We start from the raw sequence: 26,411 nt of genomic DNA on the forward strand, positions 1-26,411 counted from the left end.
ATTGCTAAAAGTCAAAAAAAAAGAGAAAATCTTAAAAGCAGCTAAGCAGCCAGAGACATAAAGACAATATAATGACATCTTTCAAACGCCGGGGCACGGTCAGGGGGTGGGGTGGCGGGCGGGCATCACTGCCAATACAGAATTCCATACCAAGTGAAAACAGTTTTTCTTTTCAGAAATGAGAGTGAAATATGGTTCTTAAGGAAAAAAAAAAAAAATCTCATATGAAAACATGGAAATGCAAGGAAGTGGGTAAATATAAGTGCATATTGACTGTGCAAAAAACAACAATAACAGTATGTGTCCTTTAAAATATATGGAGAAATAAAATATATGACAAAAATAACACAAAGGTGGGAAATCAGTAAATGAAGTTAAAATATTCTAGGGATGTTTCAACTGGAAGAGATCCTGAAGCCTGGCTTCTTGTAATCCTTAATGCTTTGGACGAGACTGACTTCCCTTCTCTATAGATATGTAGAATGAGGCTCCTGTTGGACTACAGCAGTCTCTGGAAGAAAACCCCTGATACTGTTATTTTATACTGAAAGCCATATCAGCTGCTGAAAAGAGCTAGTCCTAGTGAGAAGATCATGAAGAAAAGCCCAAGATTTCTTTCATATCTGTATAAGGAAATTTGAAGATCTTGATAGCATGGATAAGAATATGTGGGTCTCAATGAGGCAAAACACTTGGAATATTATCAACATGAAGAGCCGGTATCTATTTTCAGTTTTGGTAAAGCTGTGATTTTCTATAGAAACTTAGGAATCTTCAAAGGTGTAGTATTTCCTACCACTCCTCTTGTAAACTTTTGCATAAGTGTAATTGAAGAGCACTCAATTCTAATACATTTGACCCTTATATTTTGAATACGAACATTTAATCAGAATTATTTCAAAGTTGACATATTTTCATTGAAAAAAATTTTCCAGAGGGAATTCCATTAACACAATTTAGACACAATAATTTTTTGTATATGGTATTTCTCTAATTTTCATTTTGTTGAAATTATTTTTACTGGCATCAGTTCTTTCCCATTTGAAATTAATGTATATTTTATCCATTAATTGGTTTCATCTGTATCAAATTGTACTAATCATAACTTCTGCTATTGTCAGTTTTCCTTCAGAGCCATTATTTCTTTCAAGGCTAATTGTTCTGGGTAATTCGTAACAGATCTAATTTTTGTCAAAAATATTTTATTCTTTCAAATTTTATTCAGCATCAAATGTTATCACACAGTTTGAGTCACTATTTTGTGAATTATTTCATTATTCGTTATTAATTATTCCTTAGAGAAATGAAAGGAAATTATAAAGCTTTTTATGAAATAGAAACAATTCCCTAAAAGGGATTCCCCAGAAAAAGAAAGATGGGTTGGAGCTATATAGTGGCTGGCATTTTTAGCTCTTGAATATCCCATGGATCAAAACACCAAGGTCAAGCAGTTCTGCTTTATTCTGTGGTGACAACATGAGATTTAAAAAATCATTTACTTGTCAAAATAAAATGGAGGAGAGGAAGTAAACAGGAGTGTAAATTAAGATTTTCCATAAGTTAATAAATTGTTGAGGATGGGTAACTAACATATGGGAGTTCATTTTGGTTTTCTATTACATTTAAAGTTTCCCACAGTAATATATTTTAAAGATTTTAAATATCATTTAAAATATATTTTAAAATATATAAATCATTTAAAACATGTAATAGTTTTTAAAATATATAATACATATAAATAACCATTTTAAATTTAAAAATTTTAAAGAATCATTTTAAACATTTAAGAAGAAAGATTTTTTAAAGGGTATATAATCTTTTTAATATTAATATTCAATTAAAAACTGAAGATATATTGTTAAATAGTAGGCCAGTGAAAATATGACAACGAGGAACTAAAGTTGGTCAGGCATGCTAATATACTGTAATAAAATGATCTGTGTGTAACAGGAAAAAGAATATTGTTATGTACGTACTAATAAATAAAGTACTAATAAAGTACTTCATTGCCTGCTAAGGAAGATGCTATAACACCCATGGGTCAGGAAATATCCTCTTTGTTGCTCTCTTCCCCTCGCAAAGACTAGACAAAGAGAGGGGAGGGAGGAACACAGAATTTTTAAAACCTGGGTCCCTACTTCACTCCCAGTTCTCACAAGTCCTATGTATTGTGATCACATGAAGCCATAATTTAAGAAAAATTTAAGAAAGGGGAAAATAAGAGGGGGAAACGATTTTATAGAGAGCAGGAGTAAAATATAAACATCATCTATAAGTTGCACTTCTTAATGGAGAGGAGGAAGCAGAGAAAAAGATAATTACCTTGTGATTCTTTAATGTTTTAGAATATGTACAACCTGCAAAGCAAGGAGAAAAATATCCAATATCATTTCTTCCACATGTAGCAGAATAAAATGAAGATGAGCATTTACAATGAGAATTGCAAGGAGCTGTCAGGTTTCCCAACTGCCCTGTTCTGTAAGAGAAGAGATTGAATGTAATTATAATACAACTGTATTATCCTTATTAATGTATACACAAAGATATCAATGAGATCAATAAAATATGATTATTCAAATAATTTTAACAGATTTAGGTATAACAGATATATAATAAACTGTACATTTTTAAAGCATACAATCTGCATACACTTGTGAAACCATCACTGCAATCATGTTAACAAACATAATCATCACCCCCAATAGTTCCCTCATGCTCCTTTGTAATTCCTCCACCCCATGGCATCTGCTGATCTACTTTCTGAAACTGTTCATTAGTTGGAATTTCATAGTGCACTAGGTGCACTTTCTTTGTCTGGCTTCTTTCATGCAGCTGGTCTTTACATGGTCTTTGTATGGTCATATGCTTCCATGTCTCTTGGATAAATATTAAGGAGTAGAATGTTTGGATCATATGGTAGGTGTTCATTTAACTTTTTAAGAAACTGTCAAACAGTTTTCCAAAGTGATTGTGCTATTTTGCATTCTCACACGCAGTGTGTAAGATTTCAATTGCTTTCTATATTCCTTGCCAACACTTGGAATAGTCAGTCTTTTTAATTTTAGACATTCTAACAAGGACACAGTAACTTCATATTGTGGTTTTTAATACGTATTTCCCTAATGACTGATGCTGGACATCTTTCCATGTGCTTATTTTCCATCTGTATCTATTATTTGGTTAAATATCTGTTTAAATCTTTTGCCCATTTTTGTGCATATTACTAAGCATTGAAAGTTCTTTATATGTTTTAGAATCTAAGTTCTTTGTTAGATTTATGATTTTCAAATATCTTCTCACAGTCTATGGCTTGTTTCTGCGTTACCTTAATGGGATCTTTCAAAGAGCAGATGCTTTTTATTTTAATGAAGTCCAATTTATCAATACATTTCTTTATGTATCACATATTTGGTGTCATAACTAAGAAATCTTTGCTGAACCCAAGTTCACATAAATTTTCCTCATATTCCTGGAATTTTATATTTCACAATTACATCTACAATCCATTTTGAATTAATTATTTACATGGTATAAGATATGGATCAAAGTTTGTTTAAATATAGATATCTAATTGATCCAGCATCATTTGTTAAAATGACTGTATGTTCTCTGCTAAATTGCATATGCACCCTATCAAAAATCAATTATCTATATATGTGTGTGCTTACTTTTGGACTCTCCGTTCTGTTTCACTGACTTATTGGTCTATATTTACACCAATACTACTTTCTTTATAATAAGTCTTGAAATCAAATAGTGTTAGTCCTCCATGTTTGTTCTTTAGAATTGTTTGTGGTTTTTCTAGATCCTTTGCATAACTATATGAATTTAAAAGTCATTTTTCCAATATCTAAAAACAAAAGCTTGCTGGGATTTTGATTGTGATTACATCACATACATACATCAATTTGGGGAGGATTAACATCTTAAAGATACTGAGTTTTGTAACCCACAAATATGGGCTATCTCTTCATTTAAAAATTTAGGTCTCTAATTACTGTCAGCAATGTTTTACAGTAATCAGTGCATAGGGCTTTTACATCTTTATCATATTTATCCTTAAGAATTTCTTTTTCTTGATACTATTGTTAATGGTATTGTTGTTTAATATCAATTTCAAGTTGTTTGTAGGTAGTATATAAAATGCCATAGAGTCTTATATATTAATCTTTTCTTCTACAGTATTTCTTTTTGTTTGATAGTATTAACATTATTTTTTAAGTTTTTTCCAGAATTTATTGAGATATAATTGACACAGCACTGTATAAGTTTAAGATGTACAGCATAATTATTAGACTTACATACATCATGAAATGATTATCACAATAAGTTTAGTGAACAACCATCATCTCATATCAAAACAAAATTAAAGAGAAAAAATGTTTTCCTTGTAATGAAACTCTTAGAATTTACCCTCTTAACAACTTTCATGTATGACATACAGCAGTATTAATTATATTTGTCATGTTGTACATTACTTCCTTAGTACTTATTTACCTTATAACTGGTAGTTTGTGCATTTCGCCTGCCTTCATTCAATTCCCGATCCCTTAACCCTCTGCCTTTGTTAACCACAAATCTGATCTCTTTTTCTATGAGTTAGTTGGTTGGTTGGTTGGTTTTAACATCTTTATTAGAGTATAATTTACAATGGTGTGTTAGTTTCTGCTTTATAACAAAGTCAATCAGCTATACATACACATATATCCCCATATCTCCTCCCTTTTGTGTCTCCCTCCCACCCTCCCTATCCCGCCCCTCTAGGTGGTCACAAAGCACTGAGGTAATCTCCCTGTGCTATGTGCCTGCTTCCCATTAGCTATCTATTTTACATTTGGCAGTGTATATATGTCCATGCCACTCTCTCACTTTGTCCCAGCTTACCCTTCTCCCTCCCAATGTCCTCAAGTCCATTCTCTACGTCTGTGTCTTTATTCCTGTCCTGGTTCTTCAGAACCTTCTTTTATTTTATTTTTTTTTAAGATTCCATATATATGTGTTAGCATACGGTATTTGTTTTTCTCTTTCTGACTTACTTCACTCTGTATGACAGATTCTAGCTCCATCCACCTCACTACAAATAACTCAGTTTCATTTCTTTTTATGGCTGAGTAATATTCCATTGTTTATATGTGCCATATCTTCTTTATCCATTCACCTGTCGATGGACACTTAGGTTGCTTCCATGTCCTGGCTATTGTAAATAGTGCTGCAATGAACATTGCGGTGCATAACTCTTTTTGAATTATGGTTTTCTCAGGGTATGTGTCCAGAAGCGGGATTGCTGGGTCGTATTGTAGTTCTATATTTAGTTTTTTAAGGAACCGCCATACTGTTCTCCATAGTGGCTGTATCAATTTACATTCCCACCAACAGTGCAAGAGGGTCCCTTTTCTCCACACCCTCTCCAGCATTTATTGTTTGTAGATTTTGTGATGATGGCCATTCTGACCGGTGTGAGGTGATACCTCATTGTAGTTTTGATTTGCATTTCTCTAATGATTAATGATTTGAGCATTCTTTCATATGTTTGTTGGCAATCTGTATATCTTCTTTGGAGAAATGTCTATTTAGGTCTTCTGCCCATTTTTGGGTTGGGTTGTTTGCTTTTTTGATATTGAGCTGCATGAGTTGCTTGTAAATTTGGGAGATTAATCCCTTGTCAGTTGCTTCATTTGCAAATATTTTTCTCCCATTCTGAGGGTTGTCTTTTCGTCTTGTTTATGGTTTCCTTTGCTGTGCAAAAGCTTTGAAGTTTCATTAGGTCCCATTTGTTTATTTTTGTTTTTATTTCCATTTCTCTAGGAGGTGGGTCAAAAAGGATCTTGCTGTGATTTATGTCATAGAGTGTTCTACCTATGTTTTCCTCTAAGAGTTTGATAGTGTCTGGCCTTACATTTAGATCTTTAATCCATTTTGAGTTTGTGTATGGTGTTAGGGAGTGTTCTAATTTCATTCTTTTACATGTAGCTGTCCAGTTTTCCCAGCACCACTTATTGAAGAGACTGTCTTTTCTCCATTGTATATTCTTGCCACCTTTATCAAAAATAAGGTGACCATATGTGTGTGGGTTTATCTCTGGGCTTTCTATCCTGTTCCATTGATCTATATTTCTGTTTTTGTGCCAGTACCATACTGTCTTGATTACTGTAGCTTTGTATCATAGTCTGAAGTCAGGGAGCCTGATTCCTCCAGCTCCGTTTTTCTTTCTCAAGATTGCTTTGGCTCTTCAGGGTCTTTTGTGTTTCATTACAAATTGTGAAATTTTTTGTTCTAGTTCTGTGAAAAATGCCCGTGGTAGTTTGATAGGGATTGCATTGAATCTGTAGATTGCTTTGGGTAGTAGAGTCATTTTCACAATGTTGATTCTTCCAATCCAGGAACATGGTATATCTCTCCATCTATTTGTATCATCTTTTATTTCTTTCATCAGTGTCTTATAATTTTCTGCATACAGGTCTTTTGTCTCCTTAGGTAGGTTTATTCCTAGATAATTTATTCTTTTTGTTGCAGTGGTAAATGGGAGTTTTTTCTTAATTTCACTTTCAGATTTTTCATCATTAGTGTATTGAATGCAAGAGATTTCTGTGCATTAATTTTGTATCCTGCTACTTTACCAAATTCATTGATTAGCTCTAGTATTTTTCTGGCAGCATCTTTAGGATTCTTTATGTATAGTATCATGTCATCTGAAAACAGTGACAGCCTTACTCTTCTTTTCTGATTTGGATTCCTTTTATTTCTTTTTCTTCCCAGATTGCTGTGGCTAAAACTTCCAAAACTATGTTGCATCATAGTGGTGAGAGTGGGCAACCTTGTCTTGTTCCTGATCTTAGTGGAAATGGTTTCAGTTTTTCACCATTGAGGACGATGTTGGCTGTGGGTTTGTCATATATGGCCTTTATTATGTTGAGGAAAGTTCCCTCTATGCCTACTTTCTGCTGGGTTTTTATCATAAATGGGTGTTGAATTTTGTCAGAAGCTTTCTCTGCATCTATTCAGATGATCATATGGTTTTCCTCCTTCAATTTGTTAATATGGTGTGTCACATCGATTGATTTGCATATATTGAAGAATCCTTGCATTCCTGGGATAAACCCCACTTCATCATGGTGTATGATCCTTGTTAAACGTTTCTTGTATTTTCTCCATTTTATTTCCAAGATTTTGGATCATCTTTAGTATTATTATTCTGAATTCTTTTTCAGGTAGACTGCCTATTTCCTCTTCATTTGTTAGGTCTGGTGGGTTTTTGCCTTGCTCCTTCGTCTGCTGTGTGTTTCTCTGTCTTCTCATTTTGCTTAACTTACTGTGTTTGGGGTCTCCTTTTCACAGGCTGCAGGTTCGTAGTTCCCGTTGTTTTTGGTGTCTGTCCCCAGTGGCTAAGCTTGGTTCAGTGGGTTGTGCAGGCTTCCTGGTGGAAGGGAGTAGTGCCTGTGTTCTGGTGGATGAGGCTGGATCTTGTCTTTCTGGTGGGCAGGTCCACGTCTGGTGGGGTGTTTTGGGGTGTCTGTGACGTTCTTATGATTTTAGGCAGCCTCTCTGCTACTGGATGGAATTGTGCTCCTTTCTTGCTAGGTGTTTGGCATAGGGTGTCCAGCACTGTAGCTTGCTGGTCATTGAGTGGAGCTGGGTCTTGGCGTTGAGATGGAGATCTGTGGGAGATTTTTGCCATTTGATATTACGTGGAGCTGGGAGTTCTCTTGTGGACCAGTGTCCTGAACTTGGCTCTCCCACCTCAGAGGCACAGGCCTGATGCCTGGCTGGAGCACCAAGAGCCTGTCCTCCACATGGCTCAGAAAAAAAGGGAGGAAAAAAAAGAAAGAAAGAAGAAGATACAATAAAATAAAATAAAGTTATTAAAATAAAAATAAAAAATGATGATTTACTAAGCAAAAAATTTTTAAAGTAATAAAAAAAACCCAAAAACGGAGAGACAGAACCCTAGGACAAATGGTAAAAGCAAAGCTATACAGACAAAATCACACACAGAAGCATACATATACACACTCAGAAAAAGAGAAAAAGGGGAAAAAAATATATATATATCATTGCTCCCAAAGTCCACCTCCTAAATTTGGGATGATTCGTTGTCTATTCTGGTATTCCACAGATGCAGGGTACATGAAGTTGTTTGTGGAGATTTAATCCGCTGCTCCTGAGGCTGCTGGGAGAGATTTCCCTTTCTCTTCTTTGTCGCACAGCTCCTGGGGTTCAGCTTTGGATTTGGACCCGCCTCTGCGTGTAGGTCGCCTGAGGGCGTCTGTTCTTCGCTCAGACACGACAGGGTTAAAGGAGCAGCTGATTAAGGGGTTCTGGCTCACTCAGACCGGGGTGAGGGACGGGTAGGGAATGCGGGGCGAGCCTGCGGCGGCAGAGGCCAGCATGACATTGTACCAGCCTGAGGCGCGCCGTCTGTTCTCCCGGGGAAGTTGTCCCTGGATCACGGGACACTGGCAGTGGCGGGCTGCACAGGCTCCCGGGAGGGGAGGTGTGGATAGTGACCTGTGATTGCACACCGGCTTCTTGGTGGCTGCAGCAGCAGCCTGAGTGTCCCATGCTCGTCTCTGGGGTCCGCGCGGATAGCCACAGCTCACGCCCGTCTCTGGAGCTGTTTTTAGCAGCGCTCTTAATCTTCTCTCCTCACACACCAGGAAACAAAGAGGCAAGAAAGAGTCTCTTGCCTCTTTGGCAGTTCCAGACCTTTTCCCTGACTCCCTCCCAGCTAGCCGTGGCGCACCTAGCCCCCTTCGGGCTGTGTTCACGCAGCCAACCCCAGTCCTCTCCCTTGGGTCTGACCTCCGAAGCCTGAGCCTCAGCTCCCAGCCCCCGCTCGCCCCGGCGGGTGAGCAGACAAGCCTCTCGGGCTGGTGAGTGCTGGTCGGCGCCGAGCCTCTGTGCGGGAATCTCTCCGCTTTGCCCTCCGCACCCCTGTGGCTGCGCTCTCCTCCGTGGCTCCGAAGCTTCCCCCCTCCGCCACCCGCAGTCTCCACCCACGAAGGGCCTTCCTAGTGCGTGGAAACCTTTCCTCCTTCACAGCTCCCTCCCACTGGTGCAGGTTCCGTCCCTATTCTTTTGTCTCTGTTTTTTCTTTTTTCTTTTGCCCTTCCCAGGTACATGGGGAGTTTCTTGCCTTTTGGGAGGTCTGAGGTCTTCTGTCAGCATTCAGTAGGTGTTCTGCAGTTGTTCCACATGTAGATGTGTTTCTGATATATTTGTGGGAAGGAAGGTGATCTCCACATCTTCCCCTTCTGCCATCTTGAAGCTCCTCCCTGGGGATTGTTTTTATGGTCTTTTTTGTTCCTTTCTCTTCCTTTGTTCTCTTCCCTTGTGATTTGATGACTATCTTTAATGTTATGTCTACAACTTTAATGTTAATGTCTCGATTCCTTTTTTCCGTGTGTGTGTAACTAACAGATTTTTGATTTGTAGTTACCGTGAGGTAGGTATACACACACACACACATCATTATTTTATGTTATTTATCTAAGTTCAAACACATTTTAACAATCCTGCATTTTTGCTGCACCCACGTTTCCTGTTTTTGACCTAGTTTACATCTTTTCGTGTATCTTTTAACTACTTATTGCAGATAGATATAATTTTACTACTTTTGTCTTTTAGTCTTCCTACTAACTTTATATGTGGTTGATTTACTGTCTTTCCTTCATATTGCTGTTACCAATGAGTTTTTTCCTTCTATTATTTTCATATTTCTAGTAATGGCCTTTTCTTTTTCAGTTAGAGTAGTCCTTTTAATATTTCTTGTAAAGCTGGTTTGGTGGTGCTGAAGAATTTTAGCTTTTGCTTATCTAACTTTTTATCTCTCCATCAAATCTGAATAAAAGGCTTGCTTGGTAGAGTATTCTTGTTTGTAAGTTTTTTCCCTTTCATCACTCTAAATACTTCATGACACTCCCTTCTGGACTACAGAGTTTCTGCTGAAAAGTCAGTTGATAGCCTTATGGGAATTAACAATATTATTTTTAATATTGATTTCTGCATTTGTAGTTAGCATATAGAAATACCATAGATTCTTGTAGGTTGACTTGATCTTACAAACTTGCTAAACTCATTTTATTAGTTATAGTGTTTTTTGGATTTTCTACATAGACAATGGTGTTGACTTCAAATAAACACAGTTTTGCTTCTACTTTTGCTATTGTAATGCCTTTTGTTTATTTTTCTTACATTATTGTACAGCTAGAACCTTTAGAACAATGTTAATATAGAAGTATTAAAAACAGATATCCTTGTATTTTTGGTTAGTCAATGTTTCATCGTCTTAGTCTGCTCAAGCCACTATAATAAAATATCATAGATTGCGTGGCTTAAACAACAGACATTTATTTCTCACTATTCTGGAAGCTATGTCCAGGTCAGGGTGCAGGCAGCTTTGGTGTCTGGTGTGGGCTGTCTTCCTGGATTGCAGAACATCACCTTCTCATTGTTATCCTCACACAGTCGATAGAGGGAAAGCTTTGGTCTCTTCCTCTTCTTAGAAGGACATTAATCCCATCATGGGGTGTCAACCCTCATGATCTTACCTAACCCTAATTATCTCTTAAAGGCGCCATCTCATAATACTATCATATTGGGGATTAGGGCTTCAACATATGAATCTGGAAGGAGGGGGAAACACAAACATGCAGTCTATAATCATCACTAAGTATGATGTTAGCTGTACATTTTCATAGAATCCCTTCCATTATTAGTTTTCTACTTGATCAGGAATAGATGTTGCACTTTATCAAGCATTTTTGACATCTATTGAGATTATAATTTTTTTTCATTTTTAGTTTATTAACATGGTAGATTATGTATCAATCGATTTTCAACTATTAAACTATCCTTGCATCTCTATATGAATCTTGTTTGATCATAATTTAGTTTCCTTTTAATATACTATTGGATTCCATTTATTAAAGTTCTGTTAAGAATTTTTGCATCTATACTCATGAGTGATATAGGTCTATAGTTTTCCTTTCTTACAATGTCTTTGTCTGGTTTTGAGATCAGGATAATGCAGGTCTCATAGAATGAGTTAGGGAGTATCCATTCCTTTTCAATTTTCTAGAAGAATTTGTGTAAGAACAGATATTTTTTAAATGTTTGGTAGAATTCCCCAGTGAAACCATTTGGGCCTGGAGTTTTCTTTGTGGGAAAGTGTTTAACTACAAATTTGATTTATTTGCTAGATATAAAAATTAGCTATTTCTTCTTAAGTGAGTTTTTTGTCTTTCAAAGGTTTTACCCATTTCATGGTAGCTATTAAATTTATGGGCATAAAGTTGTTCATAATATTAACCTATTATCTTTTTATATTAGTAGAACCTATACTAACAACAGATCTCTAACTCCTGATTTTGGTAATTTTCTCTCTGTACTGGTTTAGCAATTTCATCAATTTTCTCAAAATAACACCTGCGATTTTACTGATTTTCTCCATTGTTTTTCTCATTTCTACTCCACTGATTTCTGTTCTGATCTCAATTGCATGCTTTGTTCTACTTAATTTACAATCAGTCTGCTTTGATGTTTATAGTTTTTTAGGGTAGAAACAAATGTCACTGGTTTGAGACTTTTTTCTTTTCTCATACAGACTTTTAATGCTATACATTTTGCCCTACATACTGCTTTAACAGCATCCCACAAATTTTTTAATGTGTGTTTACATTTTCATTCACTTCAAAATATTTTACAATTTCCCTTTAGGAGAAATTATTTGACCCAAAGTTTATGTAGAAGGTTTTTTCAGTTTCCAGATATCTGGGGCTTTTTCAGAAATCTTTTTTTATTAATTTATTTCTAATTTAATTCCATCATGGTCAGAAATTTTACTTCCATTTTATTATTTGATCCTTTAAATTTACTGAGTTTTATTTCATAGAATATGGTCTATTTTGGTAAGTATTTCATGCATTCTTGAAAAGAAAGCATATTTTCCTTTGTTACATGAAATGTTCTACAAATGTCAATTAGGTCAAGTTGGTTGACAGTGTTATTCAAATCATTTTTATCATCACTGTTTTTTTTTTCTCCCTACTTCTACTAAGAGAGGAATACTGAAATAGCTGACTACACTTGTGAATTTCTACATTTCTCCTTGCAGTGCGTAAGTTTTTGCTCCACATATTTTAAAGCTCTTTCATTAGGTTCCGAATCATTTAGGATTGCTATTAATTTTTGATGAATTGGCCAATTTATAGTACATAATGACATTATTTTTTCCTGCTAATATTGTTTGCTCTCAAATCTACTTGGTCACTGATATCAGCTTTCTTTTGACTTCTGTTAACATGTTATATCTTTTCCCATCCTTTTACACATAATCTACTTGTGTCTGTATTTGAAGTGCATTTCTTTCATGCGGCATATAGTCTTGCTTTTTTTAAATTAAACTGCAGATTATCTGCCTTTTAACTGAGATACTACAACCATTTGCATTTAGTGTGATTACTAATGTGGTTAGGTTTGAATATATCCTCTTTCTATTTGTTTTCTATTTATTCTATCTCTTCTTTGTTCTCTTTTTCCACTTTTCTGCCTACTTTGAGATCAAACAGTTTTGGAAAATTCTATTTTAACTCCTGTGTTGGCTTATTATCTATGACTCATTGTTTTTTAGTGGTTGCTTCAGGGTTTACACTATACATTTTTACTTAATACAGGCTACCAACATATGATATGATAGCACTTCATGTAAACCCATATTACATGTTAATCTGTTTTAAACAATTGTTTTTAAAGAGATTTAAATAAGAAAAAATGATTTACCTATATAGTTACAATTTCCTTTGCTCTTCTTTGCTTTGTGTAGTTCATATTTTCATCTGGTATTTTTTTTAATGTCCTTTATTGTAAAATTATCCAGTTCAAATCATGCATTGCATTTATTTATTTATTTATTTATTTATGGCCGCACCACACGGCATGTGGAATCTTAGATCCCCGGACCAGGTATCAAACCCGTGACCCCTGCATTGGAAGTGTGGAGTCTTAATCACTGGACTGCCAGGGAAGTCCCTAATCTGGTATTATTTTATTTCAGCTTGAAAGACTTCCTTTAATACTTCATGTAGTATAAGTTTGTTGATTGAATACTATTTACATTTTTAATATCTAAAATTATTTCTCCTTCATTTTTGATAGATATTCTGATTTTGTGTAGAATTACAGGTTGACATTTTTCTTTCAGTACTTTAAAAATAGTTCCACCCTCTTCTTACCTGTATTGCTTTTGATGTAAAATCAACTGTTACCCTTATCTTTGGTCTTTCATATTTAAGGTATGTTTTCCACCTCTCACTACTTTTAATATTTTCACTTTACACTTATTTTGAGCAATTTGATTATTATGTACCATGATGTAATTTTTCTCATGTTTCTTGTACTTAATGTTTGTCTGATTTTTTTAAGTCTGTAGATTTATAGGTCACATGAAATTTTAATGTTTTGGACATCATTTCTTCAGATATTTTTCTTTTCCCAAGCTTCTTCCTCTGGGGACTTCAACCATATAAGCACCTTCACATATAGCACCTGAAGTTGTCCAACTCAGTGATGCTTTGTTCATTTTTATTAATTCTCTTTTCTCCGTTTTCTGTTGGATGGTTTTTATTGCTATTGATTTCAAGTTCACTAGTCTTCTGCAATGTCTAATCTATCATTAATCTCATAGAGAGTATTTTTCTCACAAATTCTAGTCTTTACTTCTATATGTTGAATTTGGGTTTTTAAAATTGTCTTCTACTTAACTTTTTTAACATGTGGATTACTGGTATAATAGTCGTGTTAACATTCTTCTCTGATAATTTTAACATACACATCAGTTATGGGTTTGTTTTGATGAATGGAGTTCTTGTTCCTCATTATGGGTTGTGTTTTTCTGCTGACTTGAATTTCTTATAATTTTTAATGGATATTAGGCCTTGTAAATTTCACCATCTTGGAAACTAAATATTTTTGTATTTAGATAAATAAGCTTTGGTCTGGAATGCAGCTAATTTACAGGTAAATGTTTTATCTTTTTGGGCTCTTGCTTCCAAGACTTGATTGGTAGAGCCAGAGTAGTGCTCAGTTTAGAGCTAATTATTACCCACTACTGTGGCAAGATCCTTCTGTATACTGTGTGCTCTGTGATTTTTGAGGTTTTCCAGTCTGATCAGAACAGGTACTAATCCCAACCATGTGTGAGTGGTGAGTACTGTTTCCTTTGATTTTTTTGGTTCCTTAGACTCAGGTACTTTCCTCACATATATGCTAATTAGTACTCTGCTTTACATTTTAGAGCAATCCTCTGCAGATATGTTATGTCTTCTGGTACACCATCCTATGAACTCTAGCTGTATTGGTTTCTCTGGACTCTCAGCTCAAATGCCTCAACTCAGGGAGTCTGCCAGAATTTGTCTGGTTCCCCCTTCCTGTACCATGACCTCAAAACCCTCTTAAGGCAGTAAGCTGGAGGAATTATAAGGCTCACCTTAAATGTTTCCCACCTCTCATGTATCACTGTCCTTCACTGACTGACTCCTCTGTCATGAAAACCACTGTTTCTATTTTTGGTTGGTTTTTATAGTAGGGGAAATGTGTTATTCCATCTTGGCTAAAAGTGGAAGTCCAGAAAAGTTTCTAAATATAAATTTAGAATGAAATCAAAGGGTCTTACTTTACATTATTAATAATTTGAAAAAGTGGCTATATTTCAAAATCATTTTTAAGATTATCATTTTTCATTTATAAACTATATATTTGAACCAATACAGGTAGCATAAACTAATTCTGGATAAAGTGAATGAACTTATTGAAAGAACGTCAAAGAGCTCATAGAATGAGGAAGAAGCCTCAAAAAGTAGATTCTGAAAACCATCAAGAACCCAAAAAAAGGCAAGCAAGATTACATTATAGGACTAATCTTCTTAGCAAGATGTCCCCCATGCCCCCACCCCCAGGACTTAATGCACTGCAGTACTCAGTTTTGCATTGGAGGCTGCAGGTAATCTCTCACTGACCATGGGCTTTTTTGTTACTTTCTCAAAAATCAAAATCTTAAGGGAGCAGTCCAATCATATGAGCCTAACTCATATACTTGTTGATGTAAGGAAGATTAAAAAAGTAGTATTTAACTCCCTTTGGTTGATTTAGATGGAGGCAAGGCCCTGACTTACATGTACACTGAATGAGCCCCAAAAGAAAAGATGATGAATGTTAGGCACCAAAAGGACTAATTTTTTATACATTGTTGCATTTAACTTGCTAACATTTTGTTGAGGCTATTGCATCTAAGTTTATGAGAGATACTGTTCTGTATGATCCATTTTTTTGGTATTGTCTTTGGCTTTGCTATCAAAATAACACTGGCCTCATCAACCAAGTTAGGAAGTATTCCCTCCTCTTCTACTTTCTAGAAGATATTGTGTAGAATCATTGTTAATTCTTTAAATATTTGGTAGAATTCTCCAGTGAAATCATCTGGGCCAGAATATGTTTGGGGGGTACTTTATAAACTGTGGATTCAATTTATTTAATAATTCCTTTTATAACTATTCAAATTATCTGTTTCATATTGGGTGAGTTTTTTCAGTTTTCAAGGATTAGTCCATATTACCTGTCAAATTTTTTTTAATTTATTTTATTTTTATTTATTTATTATCTTTGGCTGTGTTGGGTCTTCGTTGCTGTGTGCGGGCTTTCTCCAGTTGCGGTGAGTGGGGGCCACTCCTCGTTGCGGTGCGCGGGCCTCCCACTGCGCTGGCCTCCGCTGTTGCGGAGCATGGGCTCTAGAGAGTGCGGACTTCAGTAGTTGTGGTGCGTGGGCACAGCAGTTGTGGCTCACGGGCTCCAGAGCACAGGCTCAGCAGCTGTGGTGCATGGGCTCAGTTGCTCTGTGGCATGTGGGATCTTCCCGGACCAGGGATCGAACCTGTGTCCCCCGCACTGGCAGGTGGATTCCCAACCACTGCACCACAAGGGAAGCCCCTACCTGTCAAATTTATGTGTGTGGAGTTATTTTTCGTAGTCCCTTATTATCCTTTAAATATCTCTGGGGATAGTTACTGCCTGTTTCATTCCTGATAATGGTAATTTGTGTTCTCTGCTTTTCTTCTTTGTTAATCTTGCTAGGGATGTGTCAATTTTATTGATCTTTCAAAGAACCAGGTTTTTGTTTGATTGATTTCTGCTTGTATCTATTATTTGCTTCCTTCTGCTTCTTTTGGGTTTATTTTGCTCTTAAATTCTTGAGGTGGGAGCTTAGATTCTTGATACTTTTCCTATTTTTAATTATATGCATTTAGTACTATAAATTTCCCTCTCAATACTGTTTTAGTTTTGTCCCACAATTGTGATATGTGGTATTTTCATTTTCATTCAGGTCAATGTATTTTCTGTTGATTTCTCTTCAGACTTCCTCTTTGACCTACAGATTATTTAGAAGTATGTTATTCAGTTTCCAAGTGTTTAGAGATTGTCTCATTACTTTTCTGTTTTGATTATAGTTTGATTCTGCTGTGGTAGAAAACACACTCTGTATAATTTCAGTCTTTTATACTTTTCAGGTCTGTTTTATAACCCAAAATATGGCTTATTTTGGTGAATAATTCATTTGTATTCAAAAAGAATAGGTATTCTGCTATTGTTGACTGAAGTGTTCCATGAATATAAATTAGTTCAAGTTGATTGTGTTATTCAGTACTTCTTTAACTCCCTTGAGAGGGTAGTAATAAAGTTTCTAGGTATATTTTTGAATTTATCTTCTTTTTCTTTCAGTTTTACTAGATTTTCCCTCTTAGATCTTGAGTCTCTGTTGTTAGCTGCATACACAAGTAGAATTGTTTGTTCTTTGTAAATTGACCATTTCATAATTTGTAATGTCTCTTTATCCCTATAATTTTGTTGATTCTGAAGTCTGATATTAATATATTTATTTCAGCTTTCTTTTATTTAGCATTTGTATGTTATAATTTTTTCATCTTTTTACTTTTAAACTACATGTCATTATTTATCGTAGGTTTCACGTAGACTGAATTTAGCTTGGGATTACTTTTTAAAATAATCTGACAATTGCTGCCTTTGAATAGGTAGGTTTAGATTAGGGATCAATGAATATTTTCTGTAAGGGGCCAGATAGCAAATATTTAGGCTTTACAAACCTTGTACTGTCTGTTGTATATTCGCAGGCATCTGGAAGCTGACTGTGATCCTCCCCAGAGACTGGGGAAGACATCAGACACCACCTTTGCCTTCTCACTCCAGCCCACTACGAATGGCAAGTCCTCCTGGAAGGAGCACGTACATATGTCTGGCACCCCAGCTTTTGTCACTGCTGCCCAAGGAACAGGTCCCTGGATCACTTGGCTCTGACAGCCAGTGAGGCTTGTATTCATGAGTCCCAAAGGACTGTAAACAAAAAAGCAGTTATTAATGGGCACAGGGGCACTCCACTTGCAGCTATACACTCAGGCTTAGTACAGAGGGAGCAGGCAAAAAAAGCCCATCTCCCAGTTTCTCTCTAAAAGCATCCTAACTACGTATTCTCCCCTCTACTGCCTGAGGATCTGGCTTCCAATCTGCCTGTATCTAAGTGCTGGCTGCAATCCTCCCCTTTGGGACACTGACAGGTCTTGGTACGCCCTCAACTACTGGGGGCCACTAAAAACAAAGAAGACAGCCTGAACAATCACAAAGATTTGATAGACAACCAAGAACTCAGGCCTGGTTGATCAATAAGGCTTATCTAGTCATTATAATTATAGATAAGGTTATTGTTATAGATAAAGTTCATCTAGTTATTATAGTTATAAAAATAAATATAACTACAATAATTTGTTTGTAGATACACAAGGTAAAAAGATATAAATTTTAACATCAAAAACATAAAATGCAGGAGGAAAGAAAAATGTAGAGCTTTAGTATGCATTTGAGGTTAAGTTGTTATCACCTTAAAACAGACTGTTATAAATATGTTTTATATAAGCCTCATGGTAACCACAAAACAAAAACCTATAGAAAATACACAAAAGATAAAGAGAACGGAACCTAAGCACTAAAGAAAATCATCAAATCACAAAGGAAGAGCAAGAGAAGGAGGAAACACAGGAACAACAAAATAGCCAGAAAACAATTAACAAAATGGCAATAAGTACATACCTGTCAATAATCACTTTAAATGTAAATAGACTAAATTCCCCAATTAAAAGACATAGAGTATCTGAATGGATTAAAATAACAAGCCCCATATATATATATGCCCCATAAAAGAGACTCACTTCAGATGTAAGGACACACAGACTGAAAGTAAAGCGATGGAAAAATATATTACATAGAAATGGAAACCAAAAGAAAGCTGGGATAGCTATACTTATATCAGACAAAACAGACTTTAAGACAAAGACTGCAAGAAGAGACAAAAAAGGTCATTTTATAATGAAAAGGGATCATTCCAACAAGGAGATATAACACTTGTAAATATTTATGCACCCAACACAGGAACACCTAAACATATGAAGCAAATATTAACAGACCTACAGGGAGAAATAGACAGCAACACAATAATACTAGAGGACTTTGATGTCCCACTTTCAGCAATGGATAAAACATCCAGGCAGAAAATTAATAAGGAAACATTGAACTTAAACTCCAGGTTAGAACAGACAGACTTAACAGACACTTACAGGACATTCCATCCAACAGCAGAAGAATACACATGTTTCTCACATGCACATGAAATATTCTCCAGTGTAGATCATATATTACATGACAAAACAAGTCTTCATAAATTTAAGAAGATTGGAATTACATCAAGCATCTTTTCCAACCACAATAGTATTAAACTAGAAATCATTTACAAGAAGAGGACTGGAAAATTCACAAATATGTGAAGATTAAACAACATACCACTAAAAAACCAATTGGTCATAGAATAAATCAAAAGAGAAATGTAAAAATACCTTGAAATAAATAAAAGTGAAAATATACCAAAAATTAATGGGACATAGCAAAAGCAATTCTAAGAAGTGGTTCAGCCATTATGGCAAACAGTATGAAGTTTCCTCAAAAAAACTAAAAGTATAACTACCATATGACCTAGCAATTCCACTCCTGGGTATATATCCAAAGAAAACAAAAACACTAATTCGAAACGATACACGCACCCCAATCAATGTTCATAGCAGCATTATTTATGATTGCCAAGATATGGAAGCAACCTAAGTGCCCAGCAACAGATGAATGGATAAAGAAGATGTGGCATATATATATATATGATGGAATATTACCCATAAAAAAGAATGAAATAATACCATTTGCGCAACATGGATGGACCTAGAGGGTATTATGCTTAGTGAAATAAGTTAAATAGAGAAAAACAAATGCCTCTATGTTATCACTTATATATGAAATCTAAAAAATAAAACAAATGAATATATATAACAAAACAGAAACAGCCTCACAGATACAGAGAACAAACTACTGGTTACCAGTAAGGAGAAGGAAGAGGGGAGGGGCAAGATAGGGGTATAGGAATGAGAGATATAAACTACTATGTATAAAATAAATAAGCAATAAAGACATATTGTAGAGCACAGGGAAATGTAGCCATTATTTTATAATAATCTTAAAAGGGTTATAATCTATAAAAATATTGAATCACTATTTTGTACACCTGAAACTAATATTGTAAATCAACTAGTTTTCAGTAAAAAAAGCAATTTTAAGAAGTTCATAGCAATAAAAGCTTACATTAAGAAAAAAGAAAGATCTCAAATAAACAATCTAACTACACCTCAAGGAATTAGAAAAAGAACAGACTAAGTCCAAAATTAGTAGAAGGAAGGAAATAAGGATGAGAGCAGAAATAAATGAAATAGAGACTAATACAATAGAAAAGATCAATAAAACTAAGAGTTGTTTTTTTAAAAGATAAATAAAATAGATAAACTTTTAGCTAGACTTGCCAAGAAAAAAAGAGAGGAGTCAAATAAATGAAATTGTAAGAAAGCAGAAACATTACAACTGATACACTACAAATACAAAGGTCATAAGTGACTACTATGAAGAATTATACACCAAAAATTTTTTCTTGCTTGCTTGCTTTCTTGCTTTCATCATTCATGCTCTTCTGCTTTCTCTGGTTTTGAGTACTTTATGAGATTTCATTTTCTCTCATCTGTTAGCATAGCAATTATACTTCTTTTTAAAAACGTTTTAATGATTTTCCCTAGAATTCCCAACATACATTTTCAAGTTATTTAAGTCTACTTTCAAATAACATTATACCACTTCATTGGTAGTTCAGGTACTTTATAACAAAGTATTCCCGATTCCTCCCTCCCTTTTTATAAGACTGCTGTCATTTATTTCACTATCCATAAACTATAATTACTGAATACCTTAATGCCATAATTATTTTGAAGAGTTATCTATTATACCTATTAAAATGATAAAAATAAAAGAACATAGTCTACCTTTATTTATTCATCTCTAATGCTCTGTTTCTTTATGTGAATCTACATCTAACTCATGTCATTTTTCATTTTTCTGAAGAACTTCTTTAAACATTTCTTGCAAAGCAGATTTACTGGTGACAATTCCCTTATATTTTGTTTATCTGAGAATATCTTTATATCTCCTTCACTTTTCAAAGATAGTTTCATTGTATACAGCATTCTAAGTTGACTTTTTTTTTCCAGTCCTTTAAATATTTCATTCCTCTCTCATCTTGCTTGCATTGTTTGTGAAGAGAAGTCTGTTGTAAATTATCCTTGATCCTCTATAAGTTTTATTTCCTCTGACTTTTTTTCAAGACCTCGATTTTGATTCTGCAGTTTGAATATGATATGCCTACATGTAGATTTTTTTTGGTATTTATCCTTCTTGGTATTCTTTGAGCTTCCAAGATCTGTGGTTTGCTGTCTGTCATTAACTATGGAAAATTCTCAGCCATTATTACTTCACCTATTTCTTCTGTTCTTTTGTCTCCTTCTTCTCTTTCTGGTCCTTCCAGATGTGTTACATCTTTGTAACTGCTGCACAGTTCTTGGATATTCTATTCCAGTTATTGGCATTCTTTTTTCTCTTTGCTTTTCAGTTTGAAAGGTTTCCACTGACATATCTTCAAAGTCATTAATATGTTCCTCAGTTCTGTACAGTCTACTGATGAATCCATGAAAGGGACTCTTCATTTTATTATAGTGTTGTTTTGGCTTTCTAGAATTTACTTTTGATTTTTTTCTTAGAGTTTCCATTTCTCTGCTTGCATTACCTATACTTCTTTCATGTTGTCCACTTTTTCCATTAGAGCCCTTAGAATATTAATCATAGTTATTTTATGTTCCCAGTCTGATCATTCCAAAATCTCATTTCTTTTAGAGCTAACAACAAATGTTACTAATTATCCTTCACCTGAGACTATCTTTCTTTCATTTTCTTTCTTGAAGGATATTTTCACTGGATAATAAATTATGTGTTAGCAGTTCTTTTCTTTCAGGACTAAAGATATTGTTCTACTGTTTTCTGAACCCATGGTTTCTGATGAGAAATTCACAGTTATCTGTATTACTGCACCCATAAATACTATTGTAACATTCTTATTTGATAATGCCAATATCTGGATCCCCTATGGTCTGTTCTATCGTCTGTTTTATCTAAGGGTTTTTGGCCATGTCTTTGGCCTGCTGGGTATTTTTTTTAATGCAAGACCCTTGCCTACAACACCTTATAGCTTTGTATGACATAATCTTTCTTTCGGAGTGTTAAGTCTGCCTTTCTGCTGCTACAGCACTGGCTGACCAAATTAATCCAATTAGAGGCAAATTAATTCCTGGCTGGGTTATAGTACTTTAGGGAGGCCCTCACTCTTAGGTCTTAACCTTACAGAGGTATCAGTTGAGAACATGGTATTCACCACGGTTGCTCCCCAACCGCACAATCTAAAGTTGAACTCTTATCTATAGAGCATCACAAGACTGGTGAAATTTTTCTCTGCTTTTTACAAGATTTCTACTTGATTTCAGCCTCTTAGCTTCATAATTCAGCAAATGTATTGAGTGAAACCCCAACAGAGTGTTATCTCATTTGTCTACCTCTCTCCTTACTGATATCCTGTCTCACTCCATGTCCTAATTTTTGTCTCTTTAGGCTCAAAGGTCAGTCAAAAATTTGTGCCAGTTTTTTTGTCATCTTACTAGATGCTTTTTGCCCAGACACTTTGCCAGAATTGCCAGCTTCTTGCCAATGTCCAGAAATAGTAAATATACTCAGGGTAAAAAGTAACTGCAGAAGATTGCTTCTCCTCACAAGGTTTGCCTTTCTCCAGGATTTTGGTCTTTAAATTCCTAGTTGCCTAAACAACTGTCTGATGCCTTTAAACACATTTTTAAAATGTTATTCAGCTTTTCTAGGTGTTCTCAGTAGAAGCATTGGTCTGCCATAAGCCACTTCATTGTAGCTCAAGTGTAAGTCTTGTTTTCTTTACTTATTTTACTTGCTTAGTCCTTTGGTTTCCAATTCCAGTTCTGTTTCTCTTCTTTAACATCAATCTCTGCCCAGTTCTTTGAATTTTTGCATGTTTAACTTAAAGGAGACATTACTCATGCATACTTTCAGATGTCTTCAGTTCCATTCTTTGATAAGAAGGCAGAGATACCAATTCAAAAACAAAGGTAAGACTGGCTTTGTACAGACAGTTAGTATGGTCTCCTAGTTGCTACTCACTTTAATACAGATTTCTTGTTCTGGGTTCTGATTCATTTCATTATGTTTTGTTTCTTTAGACTATATGAATGCATAAGCAGTCATACCACAAGCTATCATGATATTTCTGCCCTTAAAGTGAAAGGTGAACTATGCTTTATGTTTCTTTTACATGTTCAATAATGCCAAGAATGATATGAGCATATTAGGGTTACTGGATAAATAACTGTTAATCGACTAAGAAATCTATCGTTGGGATTAGATGTAAAAATCTCATAAATATAAAATTATATTTACCCGCCATAATCTTCAGTGATCCCAGCAAATGGTATTGAATCACAGTGTACAAAAATTACAAATGCAAGCAGTACAAGTGTTACAGCAGATGTAACCATTACAAATCTCATAAGGCCTTTACAAGACATTTGTAACTTGGAAATAATGATACCTCCCAGAATCTGGCCAAGAGCACCTCCTGGAATTAAAACAAGTCCTAAAAGAAAGGAGGAAGAGAAAACACAGTTAAAAAATAGTCAGCTAAAGACAGTACAGAAAATTCATACTTTGAGGCAATCCCCTCTGCTCTAAACATATAGCAAACATAGATTTAACTAAGAGACTGAGACAAAACTTAAAGGCATGATATTAATAAATACCTCAACAAACCCTGAACCCTAAGAGAAATACAAATTTGTGAGTGGGGCTGAAGCTATAGGCCTAAGGGACCTAGAATAAGAGGCTCCACAAAATGTTTTACAGCAGTTGTGAGAAATACAATAAAAGGCATACCGGAGGAACAACATTTGAAAATTTGTAGCTAAGAATGAGAAATTTCAATAATTAAAGAAATATTAGTCCTGGGAATAAAAGTGCACTCCAATTACTGAGAAAGAGTAAAAATAAATAAATATTAAATCACATAAGGTAATAAGGTAAGGAAACTTCATAACATCAAGATTAAAGTGTAAATTGTAAAAGCTTCCAGAGAGCCTGTAACTTGCAAAAGAATTATAATTATAGCTAATTTTTTAAAAAGATAAAATTAATAAACTAGACCAAACACACATACACAATCCTGAGGAGTGGGGTTAGTAAACTGCAAGTGAGTAGTGAAAATTTCCTAAACCAACTGAGGGGGATAAAATGAATAAAAAATGAGTCCATTGAGACAGGACAGAATAGTGGGGGAAAAAAAGAAGCAAAAGAGAAGTGTAATAAACAAAATGTACAATTAAAAATTTAAAAATTACTTAAATATGTCAGAATTTACTAAAATGATAAATGGATAAAACAACTATTAAAAAGACAGAATATCAAATTTGATATTTTTAAAAAAGGAAAGCTTGAAAATAAAGCAGTGAAAAAACATGTACCATGAAAATATAGATCATGAACATGTATATACCTAATGACAATGCATAAAATAAATTATGTAAACACTGCCTAGATTTCAAGAAAATTAAAAATCTGTAAACAAAGTGTTCTAACTCAGCTTTCTCAGAGACAGAGACTTAGTTAACAACACTATTAAAGATATGGAAAGTATTAATTGATTTGAACAAGCAGTTATTTAAAAAGAGAAATAAGAGCCTATGTCTACAAACTAAAAATCTCTTTTCAATAATTCATGGCTTAAGTAAAAATATGCTGATGAGAATTAAAAATGCTTAGAACTGAACAACGATACAAATTACATCTAAATGTATGAGATGCTACTAAAGAAAATCTATAGCTAACGATACCTCCATTATAACTTGTTAGGAGAACTAAATGAGTTAATATTTAAGTGCTTAGAACAGTGTATAGTCACATAGCAAACATTATACGAGTGTCTGTTAAAAGGTAGAAATTACAGACAAATTCATTTATTAGAAAGCAAAAAAGTACAAATAGTGTAGTGGCAATGTTTATTAAGAAAATTGTGGGAATTGGAAGTGAATCAGAGGGTGAGCAACAAGGCTGCAGTTAAGAAGTCAAGAAGAAGTAAACCACATTTTACCTCATAATCTCGGAAATTAAGGGCAGTAGGTATGACTGAAAGCAAGAGTGAGGTAGACTTAAAAAACAAGAGGATTGGATGGCTGTCTATATAAAATGTTTGATCCCCAATTCCTATCCCTACCCACAATGCTAGACAACCCTAGGTTTATTCAGTTTGAACCCAACAACTATAGAGTTAAGAAAACCAATTACATCTGTGAGCAGAAAACTGAGAACACAACTCGGCTGAGAAAGTATTGGCTGTCAGGCTTATTGCCCTAGGCAATAAGAAAATACTGGACACTGGGAGTTCAAAAATTAAATAGCTGGGTCCTTGAAAGACTACCCTAAAAGGACACAAAACAGTTGAAAATTCAACTGCAAAGCACAGAACTTCCAATCAACTTCTTATGTAAATACTTTATTGGTGTACAGAAAAATACACAAAGCAATATTACACATTTGATGAATTTTCAAAGTGAACATAACTACGCAACCACACCCAGGTAAAAAAAATCAAACATTACCAGAAGGCCAGAGGCTCTTTCATGCACTTATAGGATTTTATAAAATATGAATCATAAAGTATGCATACATTATGGCTTCTTTTTTTGGACATGATGTTTGAAAAATCCACCCATGTTTTTGTATATAACAATAGTTCATGCCTTCTCATTGCTGAATAGCATTCTAGTATATGCATACAACACAACTTATTTATTCACTGTGATGTTGCAAATTGTGCTGCTCCTTTAAAAATTCATGTATATGTCCTTTTGTAAATGTTTGCATTTCTGTTGGGTATACTCTTAAGAGAAGAACTTATGTTGGGTATATAACTAGGAGTTGAATTCCTGGGTCAGGGGATATGTATAAGTTCAGATTTTTATGATACTGCCAAACAGATTTATAAAATGATAAACCAATTTACATTCTCACAGTGGTGGATAAAATGTCAATTGCTCCACATCCATGCCAACATATATCTTTCTTTTTCATTTTAGCAATTCTGGTGAATGGGTAATAGTATTGCATTGTGATTTTAATATGCATTTCCCTGAAAAACCACTGAAGGTGAGCACATTTTCACATGAATATTGGCCAATTGATATCATCTTTTATATAATGTCTGTTCAAGTCTTTTGTCCATCTTTATTGGATTATCTGCCTTTTTATTATTGTCAGATTTTTTACATATTCTGGACACAAACACTTTGTAGAATATTTCTATTGAAAATGTTGTTTTGCATGCATTTTCACTCTTCATGCTGACATTTGATGAACAGAAGTTCTTAATTTTAATGTAATAGCACATTTTTTTTCTTTATGGCTATGTAATTTGTGTCCTGTTTAATAAATCTTTGTCTTCTCCAAGCCATGAAGATATTTTCCTATGCCTTATTCTAAAAAGTTTCATTGTTTTACATACACATTGAGATCTGCAATCCATCTAGAATTGGTATCTATGTATGTAGTGAGGTAGAGGTCAAGATTTGTCTTTATTTAAATGTACTATAACTACTACTCTATTTATTGGGCAACAATTCTCCACTACCCTCTGATGCTGTATATCCTACAAGTAGAAGTACTGACTGCTTTTTGTTTTATATTTTCTAGGATATTTCTATAGTGAACATGCTTGGATAAGCAAGATAGATCCCCTTTTAGAGCACTTTTGTTGTGGCTTCACTACACAAATGCTGTGGCTCCAATTTCAAAATATAAAATAGGTAATTATTTTA

At 34.7% G+C, this 26,411-nt stretch overlaps 1 protein-coding gene across 1 annotated transcript in view; it reads right to left on the bottom strand.

Annotated features, from left to right (window-relative positions):
• The window catches only part of SLCO6A1 (solute carrier organic anion transporter family member 6A1), a 100,137-nt gene that overhangs the window by 23,949 nt on the left and 49,777 nt on the right, over positions 1-26,411 (bottom strand). The window contains exons 8-9 of the mRNA XM_059919083.1: positions 22,987-23,182; positions 2,323-2,476 (exon numbers count right to left, since the gene is read on the bottom strand). Coding sequence (XP_059775066.1) covers positions 2,323-2,476; positions 22,987-23,182 — 350 coding nt within the window. The remainder of the gene's footprint in view (positions 1-2,322; positions 2,477-22,986; positions 23,183-26,411) is intronic.

Source organism: Balaenoptera ricei, chromosome 3, assembly GCF_028023285.1.
Source record: "Balaenoptera ricei isolate mBalRic1 chromosome 3, mBalRic1.hap2, whole genome shotgun sequence".
Lineage (NCBI taxonomy): Eukaryota > Metazoa > Chordata > Mammalia > Artiodactyla > Balaenopteridae > Balaenoptera > Balaenoptera ricei.